We start from the raw sequence: 18268 nt of genomic DNA, 5'->3' as shown, positions 1-18268 counted from the left end.
CTATATGTACTGTAAGGCTTAGAGGGCAGTATTGACTCCAGTGGCGGTACCTTGACAGTCAGGCAAAGCCACAGTGACCGCATCATTGACTCTAGAGTGGCGGTGTAGTGTGGGGGCACTGGGCGGTTGCCAAGTAACCGTTTTGGCTTGTTTGTTTGTGTCAGGCCATTCCAATAGGCGTTCCTGATTTTTAACTCTTTCCCGTCTGTACCCCTCAGCAGTACTCCCCTACCATGACGATGAGTGTGTGACATCCCCCTCCATCTGCCATCACTGAGGATCTGAGCTCATAACAGAACATGGCCAAAACACATCAGCACAGAACCAGGGACAGGGTGCCATTTTGGTTCCACACAATTCCAGAATGCTGATATACACATTTTCAAAATGGCTGGTGACTTCTGCTCCTCCTCCTCGTTCCAAATGAAGGACAGTTCTTCTATAATCACCACCCCAAGTGTGACGAAACCAGCGACGGAAACTACTGCATACATGACACGTGCTTTAATTATTGCTTTGTAGTGCAAGATGTGCAGAACCCGTTTCAGCTTTTGCCACCTAAAACACTGAAGTGTCCATTGTGAACTAGGAGAAATGTATCTTTTTGTTTTCATATTTCAGGTCCCGCGTTCAGCCACATGTAGTATGTCACAAAACTAGTCTGAAAACATGGAGTCTGAATCTGCCTGTAACTCTGTGACCACTCCATTGAATGACTTTGTCCCGATGTACTAGCTCCCACTATTTAGCCACATTTTCAAAGGGAAGTGGTGTGATCGAATTGGGCCTTAGTAAGGATAGGGCCTGTAACAGTTTCAAAGTGCTCAGTGAGGTTTTTAAAATGTAGGATCGGATGCGATGCGTCGATAGGGAATGTGTTTTGTGGGTTCTGTTTTTGTCGAGGAGAGCGATCTTATTCTGCACTGGTTTTATGTTGCTTTTTATTTAAACAGTCGGACTGCTGTTCTTGTTCGGTCAAGGGGAAAGCTAACTTGGGCTAAACCATGGGTGTGGACGCAATGGGGGGGGTGCATGACTAAGATCTTTGTACAACATACTACCTAGTGCTGCTCCAGTCCACATGTGGTGTCTTTAACCTCTTCCCTGCCTGTGCTTAACACTCTGTGCCCTTTTTTGTCACCATCGTTGTAGCAGTCTGTGTTTTCCTACTGTTCCATCACGGTGATGATGAAAGTTAAACCCATTGTAACCTGAGATGAAGATTGGTAGTTTTCTTTTCAAAAAATTCTCAAGGTATTTTTTTTTTGTTTGTTTTTTTTGTTTTTTTTAATATTTTGATACAAATTTGACTACGTATATATTGGCCCAGTTATTTCAAGATTAGTTAAAGCTTTGTAAACCAATTCTAGTATCATAAACTTAGCGGCAGTCTTGTAAATGTGAACTTTTATTTCATTTTCTGTGAATATTAAGCATTATACACCTGTTGCTGGTATATATATTTTTTTCAAATTGGGGGAAAGAGTGCTGTTAATATAATTTTACAATAACTTAACTTCTTGTCCATTTTTCTTTTTTCCTGTTTGCCACTTTTCAAAGCACGTAGGGTGATTTTGATACTATTTAATTACCTTGACACTCTCACTCACATGTTTTACTATCCTTGTCTGGAACACATTAATTTCCATCCTAAATCCTATTTTCCCTTACACTAACCTTAACCCCTAACCTAAAATAACCGTTTTATTATGTGTGGGGATTTCCGGTACCCACGAGGATAGTAATACAAGCAGCCACACACACACACACGCTCACAAAACGCCCTGACTCACTCCAAATGTCTGACAATAGATATCAGGGAAGTGTCCAAGAGAAGAACTAGTAACAAATATTTAAACCTAACAGCTTGTGTACATAAATACATTTGTTTTATTCAAGTACACTCCAAATATGATTATTGCTGTTTTACAAAGAACAGCAGATGAGTCTTTCATACAAATTGGACAGACAGGAAGTGACTAGTGCTGGTGACCTCTAGTTCAAGTTCTGCATCCCAAATGGCACCCTTTAACCTATTTAATGCACTACTTTCAACTAGGGACCATAGTGTACTACTTTTGACCAGAGCTCTATATAGGGAACAGGGTGCCATTTGGGATGCATACCCTGTGTCACAGCTCTTTTTTTTATTTTATTTTTTGGACCACTTTCATATATTGGATTAGGGCCTTTTTTCAACTTCTACCTTACTCGAAGTACACAGCAAACACATTTGCAGTACAGAACATCTCTTGGCTCCGGTAGGTGTGGGCAACACAGGTGTCTGTATGGGGATCCCAGAGACTACGACTAGCCAGTACCAGCCCTCCATATCCTTGCTGCCCCTCTGGACCCAGCTGGCCTAGCGCCACAGTACACACAGTCCTCACCAGAGCCTTCACCTCCTCACTCAGCGCCTTGACCAGACCACCACAGGAGGGGGCGCTATAACCCACCGCCTCCAGCCGAGATGACAGGAAGTCCTGCAGCATCTGATGGACCAGGCCGCAGGGGAACTTCTCGGCAGGCTGGGCCGAACCCGCTGGCACCTGAAGAGCAGAGGTGAATCCCAATTATATTTCCTTGATTTCTCAAGTCCTCCTCACTTTCTTCTCCAAATGCATTGGAGGACACGATCTGTGATTCCTCCCCTCTGCTGTTCTCCTCCAATGCACTTTGGGAAGGTGAGGAGAGAAGACACGAGGAATCAAGGACCTAAAATTGAGATTCAATCCGAAGAGACAGCCAGGGATGTGTCTTAACAGTCTAAAATTCCTCTGTCTTATCTCATTTATAGGCACTGCTCTGAAAACACAGGAAAGGTAAATGCAACGTGGCGGTTGGCCACCAGGAATTTCATTTTGTCTGTCCGGTTTCTTCTATATCAGTGCAGATGAAGGAAATGAGATGAAACGAAGCCACTTTAGACTGAGATATGCCCAGGCCAGGGAGAGGAGTAACTGTGTTGGCTAAGTGGCTAGACTACTGGTGAAAGATCAGGGCTGTTCTGTTAAACAGTGATCACAGTTATGTTAGTGTGTAGCTATATGAATGTGTTGATCTGACCTGCTCATTGACTATAACAATAGGTTTCCTTGCCGGGATGTTCCTCACTGCAATCTTCAGTGCAATGTGTTCCTGAGTACACACAATTAAAAACTTAACAGAGAGATCCAGTATGACAACAGGGTCATATTCATTAGTGAACACCGTAGCAAAATACGGAAAACAAAAACAAGCGTTTCTTACAGGACAAGTTCAGGTCGTCCCATACCGTTGCTTCCATTTTGTTCCTAGTGAATAAGACCAATGTCTACTTATGTTCTATACCCATCATTTATTCATCCGAATTAATACAATGTGAAAGCTAAAAAGAGATACTTAACAGGCAAACTAGTGATTCAATTAGGTATTCAATAAGAAACACTGGGTCATGTTCAGTAGGGCACACCATTGCAAAACAGTTTGCATCAAACATTATTTTTTGTTTATATTCATAGTGAACTTCCCAGTTTCACTCTGTTCTTACATTTACATTTAAGTCATTTAGCAGACGCTCTTATCCAGAGCGACTTACAAAATGGTGCATTCACCTTATGATATCCAGTGGAACAACCACTTTACAATAGTGCATCTAAATCTTTTATGGGGGGGGGGGGGGGTTAGAAGGATTACTTTATCCTATCCTAGGTATTCCTTAAAGAGGTGGGGTTTCAGGTGTCTCCGGAAGGTGGTGATTGACTCCGCTGTCCTGGCGTCGTGAGGGAGCTTGTTCCACCATTGGGGTGCCAGAGCACACACATTCTTAAATGTGTTCTTCCTACTGAACATGTCCCATTGGTTTGAATGGGTCCTCTGGCTCCTTGAGGGGCTTTACCTTGACTACGTCCCAAATTACAACCTATACCTTATGTAGTGCGCTACTTCTGACCAGAGCCCTTGTCAAAAGTAGTGCACTATGTAGGGAATACTGTGCCCCCACCTTGAGTGCCTTGGAGAACTTCTGGGCGGCGAGGAGCCCTTTCAGGCTGAAGAGGGCCTGGGGTTTAGTGTGGGCTTGAGCCTGGCTGGGAGCTGGCCTAGACGACAGCCTACGGACCAATGAAGGGGCTCCCCCTGACACCTGTGATTAACATATAGACACAAAAGATCAGTGGACACACCATTTTGGTGGTAACCATTTGAATAATAAACATCTAGTAGATACACTGAGAAGACCATTCATCATTGCGTACTTTCTGTTTCAAGGCTGGACACAAAAACAATCCAAATTGATCAGGCAACACTCATGTTCTGTTTTCTTTTTAAATGTTGTCCCCCGTTACAATAGTTATAGGCCTTGTTGTACCTCTACTGCTTTGCTGCTCTTCTCCTGGCTCTCTCTCACTGAGGCAGTGGCTGGAACCTCGCTGCCTCTGGCGTCCTTGGCTGCCATTTCTAAACAGTAGTGGTAAGTACAAGTGATGACGTCCACACCACTTCATATTTTTTCGCCCATTTAGCCCATAAACCACACATTTGAAAATAATTTCAATTTTAAACAACTGTAAACTGTTAAATATGTAGCTGATATGGATGCTAAGCAAATAATCAATATCTACTATACAAAATGTCTTGTTTTACAATGCAACATAGCTCTGATCCAATAGAGCTCGGAGATGGTTCTGCTGAGGTTTTGCTCTTACCTGCCCAGGTTGGCTCTGCTGTGATGGGGAATGGACAGGAGCAATCGTTACACTCGTACCTGTTCCCTCCCCCTTATGTGCTTTCTGTGGGTTGCCTTTGCTACTCAGCCCCCCTCACCTTGTGTTGTAGCACTGCCAAACTCCTGTCACTGTACAAAATATTTACAGCAAACCAATATAAGGCTCTGCATTTATTCTGCACACTGGGCAAGCCCATCACTCTACTGTGCTCAGGGCTGTATTCCAATTGAAAAGCTCATCCACTTGCATGTTGGCTCCTGCCTCACAATAGGAACTAGGCCTAAACTGCTTCAGTGAATCCAGTCGTTTTTCCTCACTTTACGTGTCCCAAATGGCACGCTAGTCCTGTTGCAATGCACTACTTTTGACCAGGGCCCATAGGGAGCTGGTCAAAAGCAGTGCACTATAAAGGAAATAGGATGTGATTTGGGACACATCCACTGCAACAGGATGTGGCCTGGCTGGGGACGAGCCAACCAACCTCTCCCTCGCTGGCTTAGGTCCTCCTCACAAGATTGTTTGGAAAGTTGTAGCAACACTAAACAGTTTGTTCACTGTATCCTAGTAATTCACATATAACCTTGAGTTATGATGCCTCAGGTTTCTCTTTGATTTTTGCATTGTGATTTTTTATTTGTGCGTTTGTCTTACGAGAGCTGAGGCTGTCATGGGAATAGTATACACTACATGGAGCCAGATTATTGACTTATCTTGTAAAAATGGGTGGACGTCTTGGCCAAAGTTCCTTCTGTCTTTATTCTGTTTGTGGTCTTGGTCCCGTTCCAGGCCGACATTGTTTTGCATTAACCAATGGTGGCATGCCACGTAATCCACTGTGCAGTCGGCTATCAGATTCCTATATCATATGATGTGGTTAGCTGATATGTTAAACACCTATCCAGGCGTTTTTAGATCTGGCAGGCATCTGCAATATTTATTTTTACTGCTTGGGTGGTGACCTGTTCAATAACAACAAGATGAGGCGCGGTCTGTGTCCCAAATGGTAGTCAATTCCCATATAGTGCACTATATAGGGAATAGGGTGCCATTTGGGACAAGTCCAAGGTGAGGCATAGTCATGTGATGTGCAGATGGACTGATGAGAACTTCTTTGTCTCATCTTGTTACGACAAACTGCGTTGACAAAACATTAAGAACACCTGCTCTTTCCATGACATACTGACCAGGTGAAAGCTATGATACCTTATTGATGTTGCTGTTAAAATCCACTTTAAATCAGTGTAGATGAAGAGACAGGTTAAAGGAGGATTTTTAAGCCTTGAGACATGAATTGTGTGTGTGCAATTCAGAGGATGAATGGGCAAGACAAAAGATTTAAGTGCCTTTGAACGGGATATGGTAGTAGGTGCCAGGCACACCGGTTTGTGTCAAGAACTGCAATGCTGCTGGGTTTTTCACGCTCAACAGTTTTCCGTGTATATCAAGAATGGTCCACCACCCAAAGGACATCCAGTCAACTTGACACAACTGTGGGAAGCGTTGGAGTCAACATGAGCCAGCATCCCTGTGGAATGCTGTTGACCGACACCTTGTAGAGTCCATGCCCCGACAAATAGAGGCTGTTCTGAGGGCAACTCATTTTAGGAAGGTGTTCCTAATGTTTGGTATACTCAGTGTATGAAGTCAATCTTGTGAGAATTCTGAGCAATTAATCATATAATGAAAACATGCAAATATATATATTTTTTTTTATAAACAATGATCCCAAGGGCAATGTCAGTTCATGAAGAGTTTTTAATAAGCAGGTATATCCTCATCACCACAACAACATGCTCTAAATGCTCCTAAATGACTTAGCAAAAAACTGCTTTCAGTTCATCAAATTACAATGACCAGAGGTTTGCACTGTAACCATCATGGAAAAAGCAGTTGTATCCTAAAGTAACTTATGAACATTCATAGACAATGTATCAAGAGAATGGTTACAGATATGCCAGTGCAATTACTATATGGCTATGAAATATCAAATAGACCTACCTACATTTGAGAAATTCTTAATGTTATGTAAAATACAAGATCCAGTATGAAAAATATATTGATAATCTAGCAGCCAAAGGGCTTGTTTCACGTTCAGCCATTAGAAAGGTGTGATATTGCAGTTATGTCAATACAATAACTGACCTGAACCGCAACCTGGATTTTTAAAAAGTCAGAATTAACATCCACCTTTACTTCCTATGATGTTCCTTGTTTTATCAACCCACCCATTCTGATTGAATGGTCTCTCCATGTTTCTCTTCATCGGGTTACAGAGGCCATAGGCTTGATCGGTGTCTGTCACTAATAAACATAGAAAGTCTCCAAACTCAAAGGTGGATAACTGGGATCCCAGAGAGCAGAATTACACATGATAATATGGGCATGGGATAAAAAAAAATAACAGAAAAACTGAGTTAAGTGACAGATGTGCTTCACTTCTTCCTACTTCATTTTCTCCAGGAAGGAGCGCACCTCCTCAGGGCTGTAGCCCCATGGCCCAATCTTTCCCTGGTAACAGACAGAAGACTGGTGATTGGACAGGAGCAAAAAGTGGATTCATTGGTGAACTGTGAGTGACAGACTCCTCTTTATGAGGCTCACAAAAGAAAGTGAGAGATTTAGGTGCCTAACAGGTCTTATAGGCCTATACCTTTATAATATATACCTTTGTATATATATTTTTTAAAATTTAATTTTAATCCCAGGCCCCGTCCCCACAGAAGGTATTTTGCCTTTCGGTAGGCCATCATTGTAAATAACAATTTGTTGTTAACTGACTTGCCTAGTTAAATAAAGGTTAAATAAAAATACAATAATATACCTGTGTAACAGAAGTTCAACAGCCTTCACTGTGTTCCAAATATCCTTTCCCATAATTCTGTAAAACTACTAGTCAGGATGTGTCCATGTGAGCCAGAAAGCAAAGAATGCAATGGCAGGATTCCAAAAACTCAAGACAAGAACTGCACCTTGATTTCTCTTTACCTTTGCACACCATCAGTTTTGTTATGCAGAAAGAAAATTACATTTGATCTATGTGTTGTCTTTTTACTACTTCCTTTTTTCTTAACTCTTAATTTTCTTAACTGTCCTTACCTTATAAACAACCTTTCCTGCCTGCAGCACATACAGCCTCTCTGGAATAGCACCATATTTACTAGCTGTGGTGTCTTTCATTTCATCCACTACGATGGGGCACAGGGGGTCCTCTTTGACCAGGAACTGTGCTGCAGCCAGCCGCTCCTCCTGGTTTCGGTGTTTAGTAATGTCAACGTTGTTGGCAAAGACCCAACCATCTGAAGCAGAGAAAAAAATCACAGTGACGATTGTAGTGGCTTGATATTTGTGTAGCCTAGGCTATATACCTTCTAAAGTTTAATACAACCGATTATAAAAAGCCACAATCAGTTATTATTCATTATAATAATTTATCCAGGTTTAGGATAGATTACAAAGCTATCATCACGTAGGTCTATATGGTCTTGTACTATTCATTTGACCAATAACATCGTCCCCAGGCTAATTGAGCAAAGGCGGAAGTGTCCGGATATTTGACCAATGACCACCTCCTTCACCTGTTGAATGCGCCTCGGCAATGTAGACCACCAGGAAGTCTGCCACATCGCTGAAGTCCTTGACGAGTTGCTTGAACTCGCAAAGTTTATACATGAACGGGGGTCAGGTACAACTTCCAAAAGTCAACACCAGTGGTCTGTTGTCTGACAGACAAAAAAAAGAGAGAGAACATTATAGTAGCCTAGTATTTAGAAAGGAAATTGATCAAATAACTGGCATGATACTGCTGACTATACTGCACACGAGCAATCGTCTACTCACCTTTCAAATAGTTGTAGATACTGGTAATCTTGCCGTCCAATGTAATCACTGGTGAGTCGGGAGCACTGTTGCCCACAAAAGCTTCTTGACCGACATTAGTCCACATGTGCCCTAGGATGGTCTTGACAAAATTCCATGACATAAAAGTCGGCCCCCAATCTTCATACTTGAACTTCGGATTCTGGGTCATAGTTACCTTTTCACCCATTTTTAAGATAAGTTTCTTGGTCAAGCTTCGTGAAATCAAATTCAGAAGCGTGAGAAAGATAAATTGCATGAACGCAAAGCAAAATAAACACGGCATTGACAGATAAATGAACAATTTCCATATTAATATCATATTTTTCTTTGGTGCTCAGCGAAACAATAGCCTATGTGTGATTTCTAGCCTATTTTATGGCAGAGTGGAACGTTGTGCAAACAAACACTCCCTCCTCGACCGTCTATGTGGGCTTTTGTCTAAACGTTTCTTTTACCCCTGACATGTATGTGATTTGACAGAGTAAAGCAGAATGTTGTAATACATTTTGGCCCAATTTTTTTACACCATACTGATTGAGCCCATCCACGTATTTTAGATCCGTTTTGGATAATTTTGACGATTGAATTTACCGTAAACTACACCTTGTGAGCGCACTTAACAAATGTATCTCTAGGACTAGGAATAAGAAGTGCGTGTGTGTGTGTTGACCAGACACTGAATCATCCACTAGATGTCACTACTCAGCCGTACTTCACTGATATTCATGTCTCCTATTGTCGTCAACCAGTAGCCTATAGGGTCGTTCCATTTCATTTCAATAACTTTCCATACATATTTGCCCATGGTAGAAGTTGTCTGAAAGTGATACCGATACCTCACCCTATCACGAGGCATCCATGTCTTTATCACTGGAAAAGATAAACGGTTGAGTTTTATATCATTCAAAAGCTTACAAACAAGGCTGTCAAATTGTCTAAAAACATGTAAACTCCTGTTTTTCCCCCATCTATATGTTGTAGCTTAGACCCTTTTTTACATAATCTGAGGTGTTTGTGTTGTGCTCACAATCGGTTGAGACATAGCATACTCTTGAATACAGGGCGGGTGTCATTTTAATCCTAGAAATATAATTAATAGAATGGACATGTCCCTTCAGATCACTGCAATTTAGCTGGTACATTGTTGAAATTTAAGTTGAACAAAAATAAGACAGCTCTCCGCTAAATAAACTTAAATGAACATATTTGTATTGCCTTACAAACGTTTTGGGTATGACCCCTTCTTCAGAATGCATAGGAGGCAACGTTACAACAACAATACAGGCCACACATAAGGGGGCATAATTATAGATTCACAAAGTCAAATTTGGCCCAATCAAGAGATCCCAGCAGAGGGAGCTTTGGGCAAAACATGAAAATACACTGAGTATAGCAAACATTAGGAACACCTTTCTAATATTGAGTTTCTTCCCCCCCCCCCCCCACCCCCCCCCCCTTTTTTGCCCTCAGAACAGCCTCAATTTGTTGGGGCATGGACTCTACAAGGTGTCGGTCAACAGCATTCCACAGGGATGCTGGCCCATGTTGACTCCAATGCTTCCCACAGTTGTGTCAAGTTGACTGGATGACCTTTGGGTGGTGGACCATTCTTGATACACACGGAAAACTGTTTAGCGTGAAAAACCCAGCAGCATTGCAGTTCTTGACACAAACCAGTGCGCCTGGCACCTACTACCATACCCTGTTCAAAGGCACTTAAATCTTTTGTCTTGCCCATTCACCCTCTGAATGGCACACATAAACAATCAATGTCTCAAGGCTTAAAAATCCTTCTTTAACCTGTCTCCTCCCCTTCATCTACACTGATTGAAGTGGATTAACAAGTGACATCAATAAGGGATCATAGCTTTAACCTGGATTCACCTGGTCACTCTATGTCATGGAAAGAGCAGGTGTTCTTAATGTTTTGAATACTCAGTGTATACACAAACACACAATAAAGATACATTATGATATCAGCCTAAATGTTAGGAGCGTATACTCAGCCTACATATTTATAGCCTTCTACAAAAAAACAAGAAAAGGAACATTATTTTTTGAGACCTGCTGGGGCAGGGGTGCCCAAGCGATCTATCCAATGTGTCTCTCTTTGGAGAAGTAATTTATCCCTATCTCCTATACCCTACGTGGCGCCTTCACTAATCAAAGCCCAAATAACGTTAGGCACATAGTTCATGATTATGGCAATTGAAATGCTGGCAACAGGTGATTTTTCATTGTGGTTAAGAATGGAGGCATCATGCATACAAATCCTTGTCTTAAGTTCACGTTTGGTCTTACCCCCATAATAAAAGTTACAGCAACACTTAAGGAGATGTACATAATATTTGTGTTACAAGTTATTCTACCTCCAACCACTGATCATAGCATTACAGTGAACACAGTTGTGACAAGGGAAATTGCCATCAGGAATGCGAGAAATGAAACTTTAAATTTACTACCACAAAGATGGCCACCGGTCAACCCACCTGAATGTCCACATAAATAGGAAGTTCTATTCTATTATCTATATTTCCATGATTTCAATAGGTTTCCCATTGAAGATCAACAGTATAATTTAAAACAACTGATATTCCCATTCAAGTCCACATTCTCTGATGTGTGGACCTGCAACCATCTTTGTGCTACCATTTGAAAGTTGAAAATGTTATTTTATTCCATTTTAGTACATTTATCAGCCAAAACATGTCACGCATGGTGCACCCACCCCGTATTCAGGAGCATGCTGTGTCTCAACCAATGGCTGGCACAACACAAACATCTCAGATGATGTAAAATAGGGTCTAAGCTACAACATATGCTAAAATGAATAATAAAAACAGAGTTCAGACATTTTTAGATACATTTTTATAAAATAGTTTGACAACCCTGTTTGTAAGCTTTTAATGTATATCAAACTCAAATGTTTATCTTATCCAGAGATGAAGACACACACATATTACATCTGCACCCGTGCTTCTACATCTGCATTGCTTGCTGTTTGGGGTTTTAGGCTGTTTTTTTGTATAGCACTTTGTAACATCTGCTGATGTAAAAAGGGCTTTATAAATACATTTGATTGATTTGAAAAATTCATTTGATTAATATTATGTCTCATGGTAGGGTGGAGTATGCAAAATGAGTCAACTTTGAGCACCTCATTCTCCTAAATGTTTTGGCATTCAGGTCCCCTAAGTTACTTTCTGACCACTTCTACCATGGGCAAATATGTATAGAAAGTTTTATTAAAATCAAAAGGGGTGAGGTCAAAAAGTGATTGAAATCAAATGGAATGACCCTATATCTAATATCGTTGACGTGTTGTAAACCACAAGGCCTACCACTATTTCTAAATAATTATCTAAATTATGAATATGCTCGAATGGCTATGGCTATTCACATCCTATATTTATTTAAGAGAAATATATAATAATATATTTCACATTATTATTATTATTTTCTTTTCAATTTCAATCCTAGACCCTCAACCTCACAGCATGTGCTATCATGCTTATCCAATTCATAGGCATAGGCCTATATTGTTACATGTATTTATTTTACTAATCAAATGCATCATTTGTTTAGGTGATTCATGTTAATATGGATGGACGTCAATAGGCCTATAATGTTATTGAACAGGCTTAGTTCACATAGGCCTTATCATTCTAGTCCATTTTTGCAACACGTGATAATTCTTAGTCTTAAACTGGCCTAATACGAGCCTTATGCATAGGTGCATGCCTTAACAACATACGATATACACTGTCATTTCTGAAAAATAAGCATATAGGCTTTTCAGTTCCCTGACCTACACGACCAATTTGACGGACATAAAAATACAATTATAACAACTGTCAGGTTAGGCTTACAAGCTCAAATAAAATACATTTAATACTTCAATAATGTGCCTCCTTTTGAAATAAAACGAACAACTAAAAGTCACACATTGAGCTAACAACATCGATGTTGTCACATAAATTAGATGATTTATTATATTGTCTCTCTCTCTCTCTCTCTGTGTGTGTGTGTGTGTGTGTGTGTGTGCGTGTGTGTGTGTGTGTGAGTGTGTTTGCGTGCGTGCGTGCGTCCGTGCGTGTGCACTGTCTTTTAATTAATATTTATGAAATCATCGACACTTGCTCTATTTCCTTTTTATAGTTTCTTAATAAAAAGAATTAAAGAAATCACAATGTGAACAAGAGCTACCACACATTTCAACGAAATCCCCCCCCAACATGTTCCCTTATTTTTCTCTATCATATAAAAGAAATGTTCCCTTATTCCTAATCGATTTCTAACTGAAGTTTGCAGTAGCCTACAAATGCCTGTAGTCCTAAGTAACCTAAAGCCATATGGTCGTATTGATATTTGCTCATAATTTACTTGGCACCTGTCCATGGTCTGCTGTTTCGTCAATAGCACATCAGTTTTCTCTCCCCGTAAAACATCTCTCCTCGATCAATATCTTCATATCCTCCCATTGGCCCCCTGACAGTGCCTTCATTGGTGCAGAGACGCAATGACTCGAATACTGCCGACTCAGTGGATGCATCAGATGTCATTCAAAGGGAAGACGCATGTTTTGGATGCTGAGAATTGATACTTTAGAAAAGTGGTAAAAGTTTATGGAAGCAGAGAGGATGCTGTTGGTACGTTAAGACGTGCTTTTCTTCGCATTTGGCCGACGATGTTGATGTACACCGAGTCCGACCATAGGCTATACATATTCTCCCCTTTTGTCGGTTCATTAGTCGGATAAGGTAGGTGTCGTCAAGAGAATGAAGATCATTCACTTCTTGTCAGTGTATATTCTTGCATTTATCATCCCCAAAGATTCCATGTTATTTTCCAATTCGGAAAACAATGTCAAACTTTTAGGAGATGGTTTGGTGTGTCTTCAAATATTTTAAAGGGGATATGTGATTTTCTGTCCCGAACACAGGTAAATGTGAACACAGAAAGTACACACTGGGAACAACGAAATTCCGATGCAGAAATCCTCAGCACTCTTCGGAATGGTCAGTCACTGCCAAACCCCATCGTTTTCAGACTTCACGGGACTGACTCTCTCCATGTACAGCAGTAAATCGGACATCTGCGCCAGACGCATCGGGAACGATGGTTTTGGAGCCCAGAACTGCCGGAGCCCACATCACATCCCGAGTCATATGCAATGTCCGAGTCCAAAGCGGCATGCCGCGCCAGAAGAGCGCTATGGATCTCAAGAGAAAGGCCTTCTGACAGCCAAATCTCCCCGCGCGTGTTTCTCTCTCTCCCCGGAACAAGGTAAAGCTAAACATTTGATTCAACGCGCTCATTACTGACCCGGCTCTTGTATCGCATAATGTATTTTATCAGTAAAATCTAGTTGTTTAAAGCAACAGTTTCTTTGGGCGGTGAAACATGCTGTCTAAATCTAAATTGTATCATGCCAATATTGGGGAAATATTAACACAATTACTAACATTTATTGCTTCGAATTTGCACTTTTTATGCTATCAGGGAAACTATTTTATAAGTGTATCAAATAATATCCTATTATTGTCATTCCTTCCAGCCCTTATTGTCATTCCTTCCAGCCCATCCATCTGGTTACTCTGAAATTGTGCCAGGGTTTCTAGTTGGCTACATATGGAGTCTTTAAGTGCACTCCTCTTCCTCTTTGATCCAGCGGTGGGGCCCTACTGTATATTTAGTTGACAGATCTGTGTTTGCAGTTGTGGATTCTACTGTTGATAACAACCTCATTAATTAAGTGCAGAGGTCACTGATGTATAGTCTTGCCAATTTCATAAAGAGCACCACAATCAAAGTCATCTCAGCAACACAGCGCAGCCCTGTGAAGTGATACATGTGAAGGGACAGCCAGAGAATGGAGCACTTTGACTTCTCCTCTATGGATCATCAACAGATGTGACTGCACTCACTTTAGGGAAAGTGCTTAATTTAACAAGTTCTGTATGAGGACAGATGGCGGTGGACAGATGAGGACATCTCTGGAGTATATGAGCGGATACCATTTTATTGAGCTGTTACAGATAACATACTGTAAATGGATAGGTACAAACTAACTTCAATAGACAAATTTAATAGAACATTATTTATGTAGCCTATTAGCACACGTTTATTTTAAGAAATGAATTTTAAGTGTAAATGTAATAGTAGATATTTTAAGATTAAATGCCATTTGTTTGGCGAATTACCTAAAATAGTTTGAATTTAAGCATCATTGAGATTAATAAACATTCCTCAAGGCTTTTCTATAATCTAATTTGTAACCTCCTCACTCAGGTTTATTAACGAACATTAAATTGTTTAAAAAAAATGTCCCCCTTAATTATTGGATATTGTGTACTGGGATGAATGCATGTAGTGCTTCATGATGTAGAGGTATTATGAGGCAAGTATCTTGTCTGGGACTTAAATACTTGTGTTAGCTCCTATGTCTAATCCCTAAAACGTTAGCTCAGTGGACTAAAATGTTGATGGTGAGTTGTGCAGATGGTCTGGGTTTGATACCCTGCCGTTAGTTACACACGCGTACTGTCTGCTTCAAATCTACGTCAAACATACAGTATTATTTGTATTTTCTTTCTGTCATGCTTTGAAGATGGCACAAAATTCTATTTTTAACCTTTTTATCATTCAGAAATATAGAATTTATAGAATTTGTTGAACTGAAAAATGCTGTCGTTTTGTTTGATATTCCCATTTTTTTCAATCATAAATTATTTTTGACTGTGAATCCTGCACAGGCCTTGAGTGCAGTGACTAGTCTTCAGACCCTTTCATACCCTTGCATGAAACAACGGTCAGATATATACAGTCAGGTCCAAAATGATTGGCGCCTTTGATAAAGATGAGCCAAAAAGACTGTATAAAATAAGTAATACAAATACTGAGCTATATCTTATATTGTTTGCTGAATTCAAAAAATATATTTTCTGCTTATGCATCCTTATTTCACCACCAAACTCACCACTGGTGTACGTGGCTAAAGAGCTCTATTTTCATATCATCTGACTATAGCACCAGTTTCAATCCAAGTGTAAGTGCCGTTTAGCAAACTCCAGGTTTTTACATTTGTTAGATGACATGAAAATTTAACTCTTTGGTGTTGAAATATGGATGCATAAGCAGAAAATAATCCCATACCTACTGTAAAATAAAAAATTAAGAATGATGTTTTAGGTGAGAAGTAGTCGTTGGTAAGAGGCCAAAAAATAAAGGAAATTCACATGAGCACCGCAATGCCTACTCCACCCATGCTCTACCAAGGTTTTCCAGCACTACAGTAGCAATGTTGGTCTATTGTACTTCAAACAATGTGTATGCAGGTTGCTTAGGATTCAAACCAGATTGCCTAGTGTTTGGAGTAACGTTAGCTAATGTTAACGTTAGATGAGCAATGCCCATTACATGTATTATACATTAGCTAACTAGCTAGATGTGCTTTTTGGAAGAATGTGGGAGATATGTTCAACATTGAGTTGTGCCGGTGCATCGCAATCTGTCCATACAGCTAATGTTACTTTCTTGTTGACTTGTAGCTAACTACCTAATGTTACTGGCTAATGTTAGTTGGTTAGCTAACTGGCAATAGCAGCTAAGGACATTCGCTATCATGTTTGTGCTTATGTGGTTGCGTTCTGATTACATGCAAGTTTCAAGGCCAACAGTTTACACAGGTAACTTCAACAATGTGAAACACCTTCCATAGTAAAGTATAGCTAGCTTCCTTTGCTTGTAGCTTGCCTCTCATCCAACTGGTGTTAGCTAGCTACTAGCGCTGTTGCTGTGCAACCCAAGTGCTTTGGTCTGATTTTAGAACTCTGAGATTCAGCTGAAAATATGTTAGCATTATCAGAAATGCTACACAAAGATAGCACATCATTGGTTCTTAATGGACAGAAATGAGCATGTGAGAGCGATAAATGATACATTTAATCAAAACGGTTGCCCCTACAAACGTATTCAGTCCGAAAGGTGGCAAGTCTAATGGTCACTTTATGGATGCTGTAGTCTCGTCCTTACTGATGCCTAGATATTCAGCTAGGTCGGGCAGGATTTTTTTTTTTTTCCTCTAATGCCAATGCCCAATTCGGTATGTGGTTCTCGGTAATGGCCAGATGGCTCATGACGAGAGGCGGGGAGTGTGTTGTGTACCTCCAATCATTTAGGTTTTGCTCATTTCCATCGACATTGGTGTCATATTGGCTTAGATATGACGGTAGGGAGATTTGAATTTAACATTGAGCTTCAATCAATGCATACAGTATACTATTTTAATATGGTGGTGGATCTTTGATGTTATGAGGCTATTTTGCTTCTGCTGGTCCTGGGGCCCTTGTTAAGGACAATGGCATCATGAACTTTACCCAGTACCAGGACGTCCTAGCCAAAGGCCTGGTAGCCTCTGCCAAGAGGCTAAAAATTGGTCGCAAGTGGATCTTCCAGCAAGACAATAACCCCAAGCACACATTAAAATCCACCAAAAAAATTGTTAATTGACCACAAAATCAACATTTTTGCAATGGTCATCTCAGTCTCCGGACTTGAACCCCATTGAAAACCTGTGGTTTGATTTGAAGAGGGCAGTCCATAAGAACAGACGAAGGATATCAAGGTTTTGGAAAGATTCTGTATGGAGGTATGGTCTAAATTATCTTTATCTGAGCAATTGTATTAGTATAATATATTATAATTGTCCAAAAACATTTTCATACAATATGGCTTAGTATTTGTATTACTTTTTGCTCATCTTTATCAAGGGTGCCAATAATTGTATATAGACAGACACCGTTGTATACCTACCCGGATTATGTGGGGGGAAAGCCTGGTCTACTTCATGTGTGAAATCCTAGGCTACTTTACGTCCTGTTGAGAAGAGATTATATTATATTGTTGTTGTGCAGCAGAGAGAGGGCAGATGTAATTACTCCCTCATCCTAAATTATGATGATACAAAACCCACTTTTATATTAGCATTCATCCTTTAACAAAAAGAGGCTCAAAGGATTTGATTATTGTTTTTTTCCTGGCCAAACACAAACCATATGTCTCTGAATGTGTCTCAGCATTTATGAGGACTGACTCCTCTGAGCTGAGCACCGTTGTGCCCTCACCATCGTCCCAGACCAACATGAATCATGACATTGTCTTTACGATGCTTTTGTACTGGATTTGTTGTCGTGAATGTGGGAATGCAAGATATGTTGTGGATGTGGGTTCTGTGTGGATGAATATTCAGGAGATACACTTATAGTCCTTTTTTCATTTTCTTGAAAGACATTCAGATGATTATTCAGTGTTGTGCATTTAGAAATATTTATGAAAGGTAAACATGCCCGCATGTAAAAAATGTTTTCTTGCTTCAGCTGTCCGAAGGTATTTTTATAGCAGACAAAAATATGCTCCTAAGTAATAACAGCGATTGAGTTCTTTGTTTGGGGTAAAGTTTTGTGGAATAGTTTCACATATTTTTTTTGTCTTAACACAGTTCAGCCTCTTTCTTAGGGTAGTGCCTCAGCCCTAATCCCTATGCTCACATTGTGGTGTGTTTTACAGTACTGAATCTATAGACAGTACATGTAAATGATCTATAGGGCTCATCAGGCTTTAGTATCATGCTTCATTTCAGCCTAATCTTATTTCATTCGCCTGTCTCTCTATAAGACTATAGGGTCTCACGTGGAATGTTGGAC

The 18268-nt window shown here is 40.3% G+C and overlaps 3 protein-coding genes across 6 annotated transcripts in view; 2 read left to right on the top strand and 1 right to left on the bottom strand.

Annotated features, from left to right (window-relative positions):
• LOC100380753 (single-stranded DNA-binding protein 3) overlaps positions 1-1516 on the top strand; it is a 32167-nt gene extending 30651 nt beyond the window's left edge. For 2 of the 4 annotated variants that reach the window (XM_045687346.2, XM_014215903.3), the window contains one exon: positions 222-1516. In XM_045687346.2, the coding sequence (XP_045543302.1) occupies positions 222-251 (30 nt within the window). In that variant the 3' untranslated portion in view covers positions 252-1516. Of the gene's footprint in view, positions 1-218 lie in introns of all 4 variants that reach the window. The other 2 variants (XM_014215904.3, XM_014215902.3) reach the window with 1 other exon arrangement.
• A 4927-nt stretch (positions 1517-6443) lies between these two features.
• On the bottom strand, positions 6444-9029 carry dio1 (iodothyronine deiodinase 1). The gene is made up of 4 exons (XM_014215901.3): positions 8544-9029; positions 8282-8425; positions 7803-8002; positions 6444-7214 (listed from the first exon to the last, which is right to left on the bottom strand). Exons 1-4 carry the CDS (start codon positions 8881-8883, stop codon positions 7149-7151), a joined length of 750 nt encoding a protein of 249 aa, XP_014071376.3. The 5' UTR covers positions 8884-9029; the 3' UTR covers positions 6444-7148.
• A 3876-nt stretch (positions 9030-12905) lies between these two features.
• LOC106613535 (uncharacterized) overlaps positions 12906-18268 on the top strand; it is a 123078-nt gene continuing 117715 nt past the window's right edge. The window contains exons 1-2 of the mRNA XM_014215897.3: positions 12906-13324; positions 13507-13850. Of these exons, the coding sequence (XP_014071372.1) occupies positions 13553-13850 (298 nt within the window). The 5' untranslated portion in view covers positions 12906-13324; positions 13507-13552. The remainder of the gene's footprint in view (positions 13325-13506; positions 13851-18268) is intronic.

The sequence above is a fragment of the Salmo salar genome, chromosome 10 (genome assembly GCF_965601325.2).
Source record: "Salmo salar chromosome 10, fSalSal1, whole genome shotgun sequence".
Classification (NCBI taxonomy): Eukaryota; Metazoa; Chordata; class Actinopteri; order Salmoniformes; family Salmonidae; genus Salmo; species Salmo salar.
This window is presented reverse-complemented; position numbering and strand designations above follow the sequence as displayed.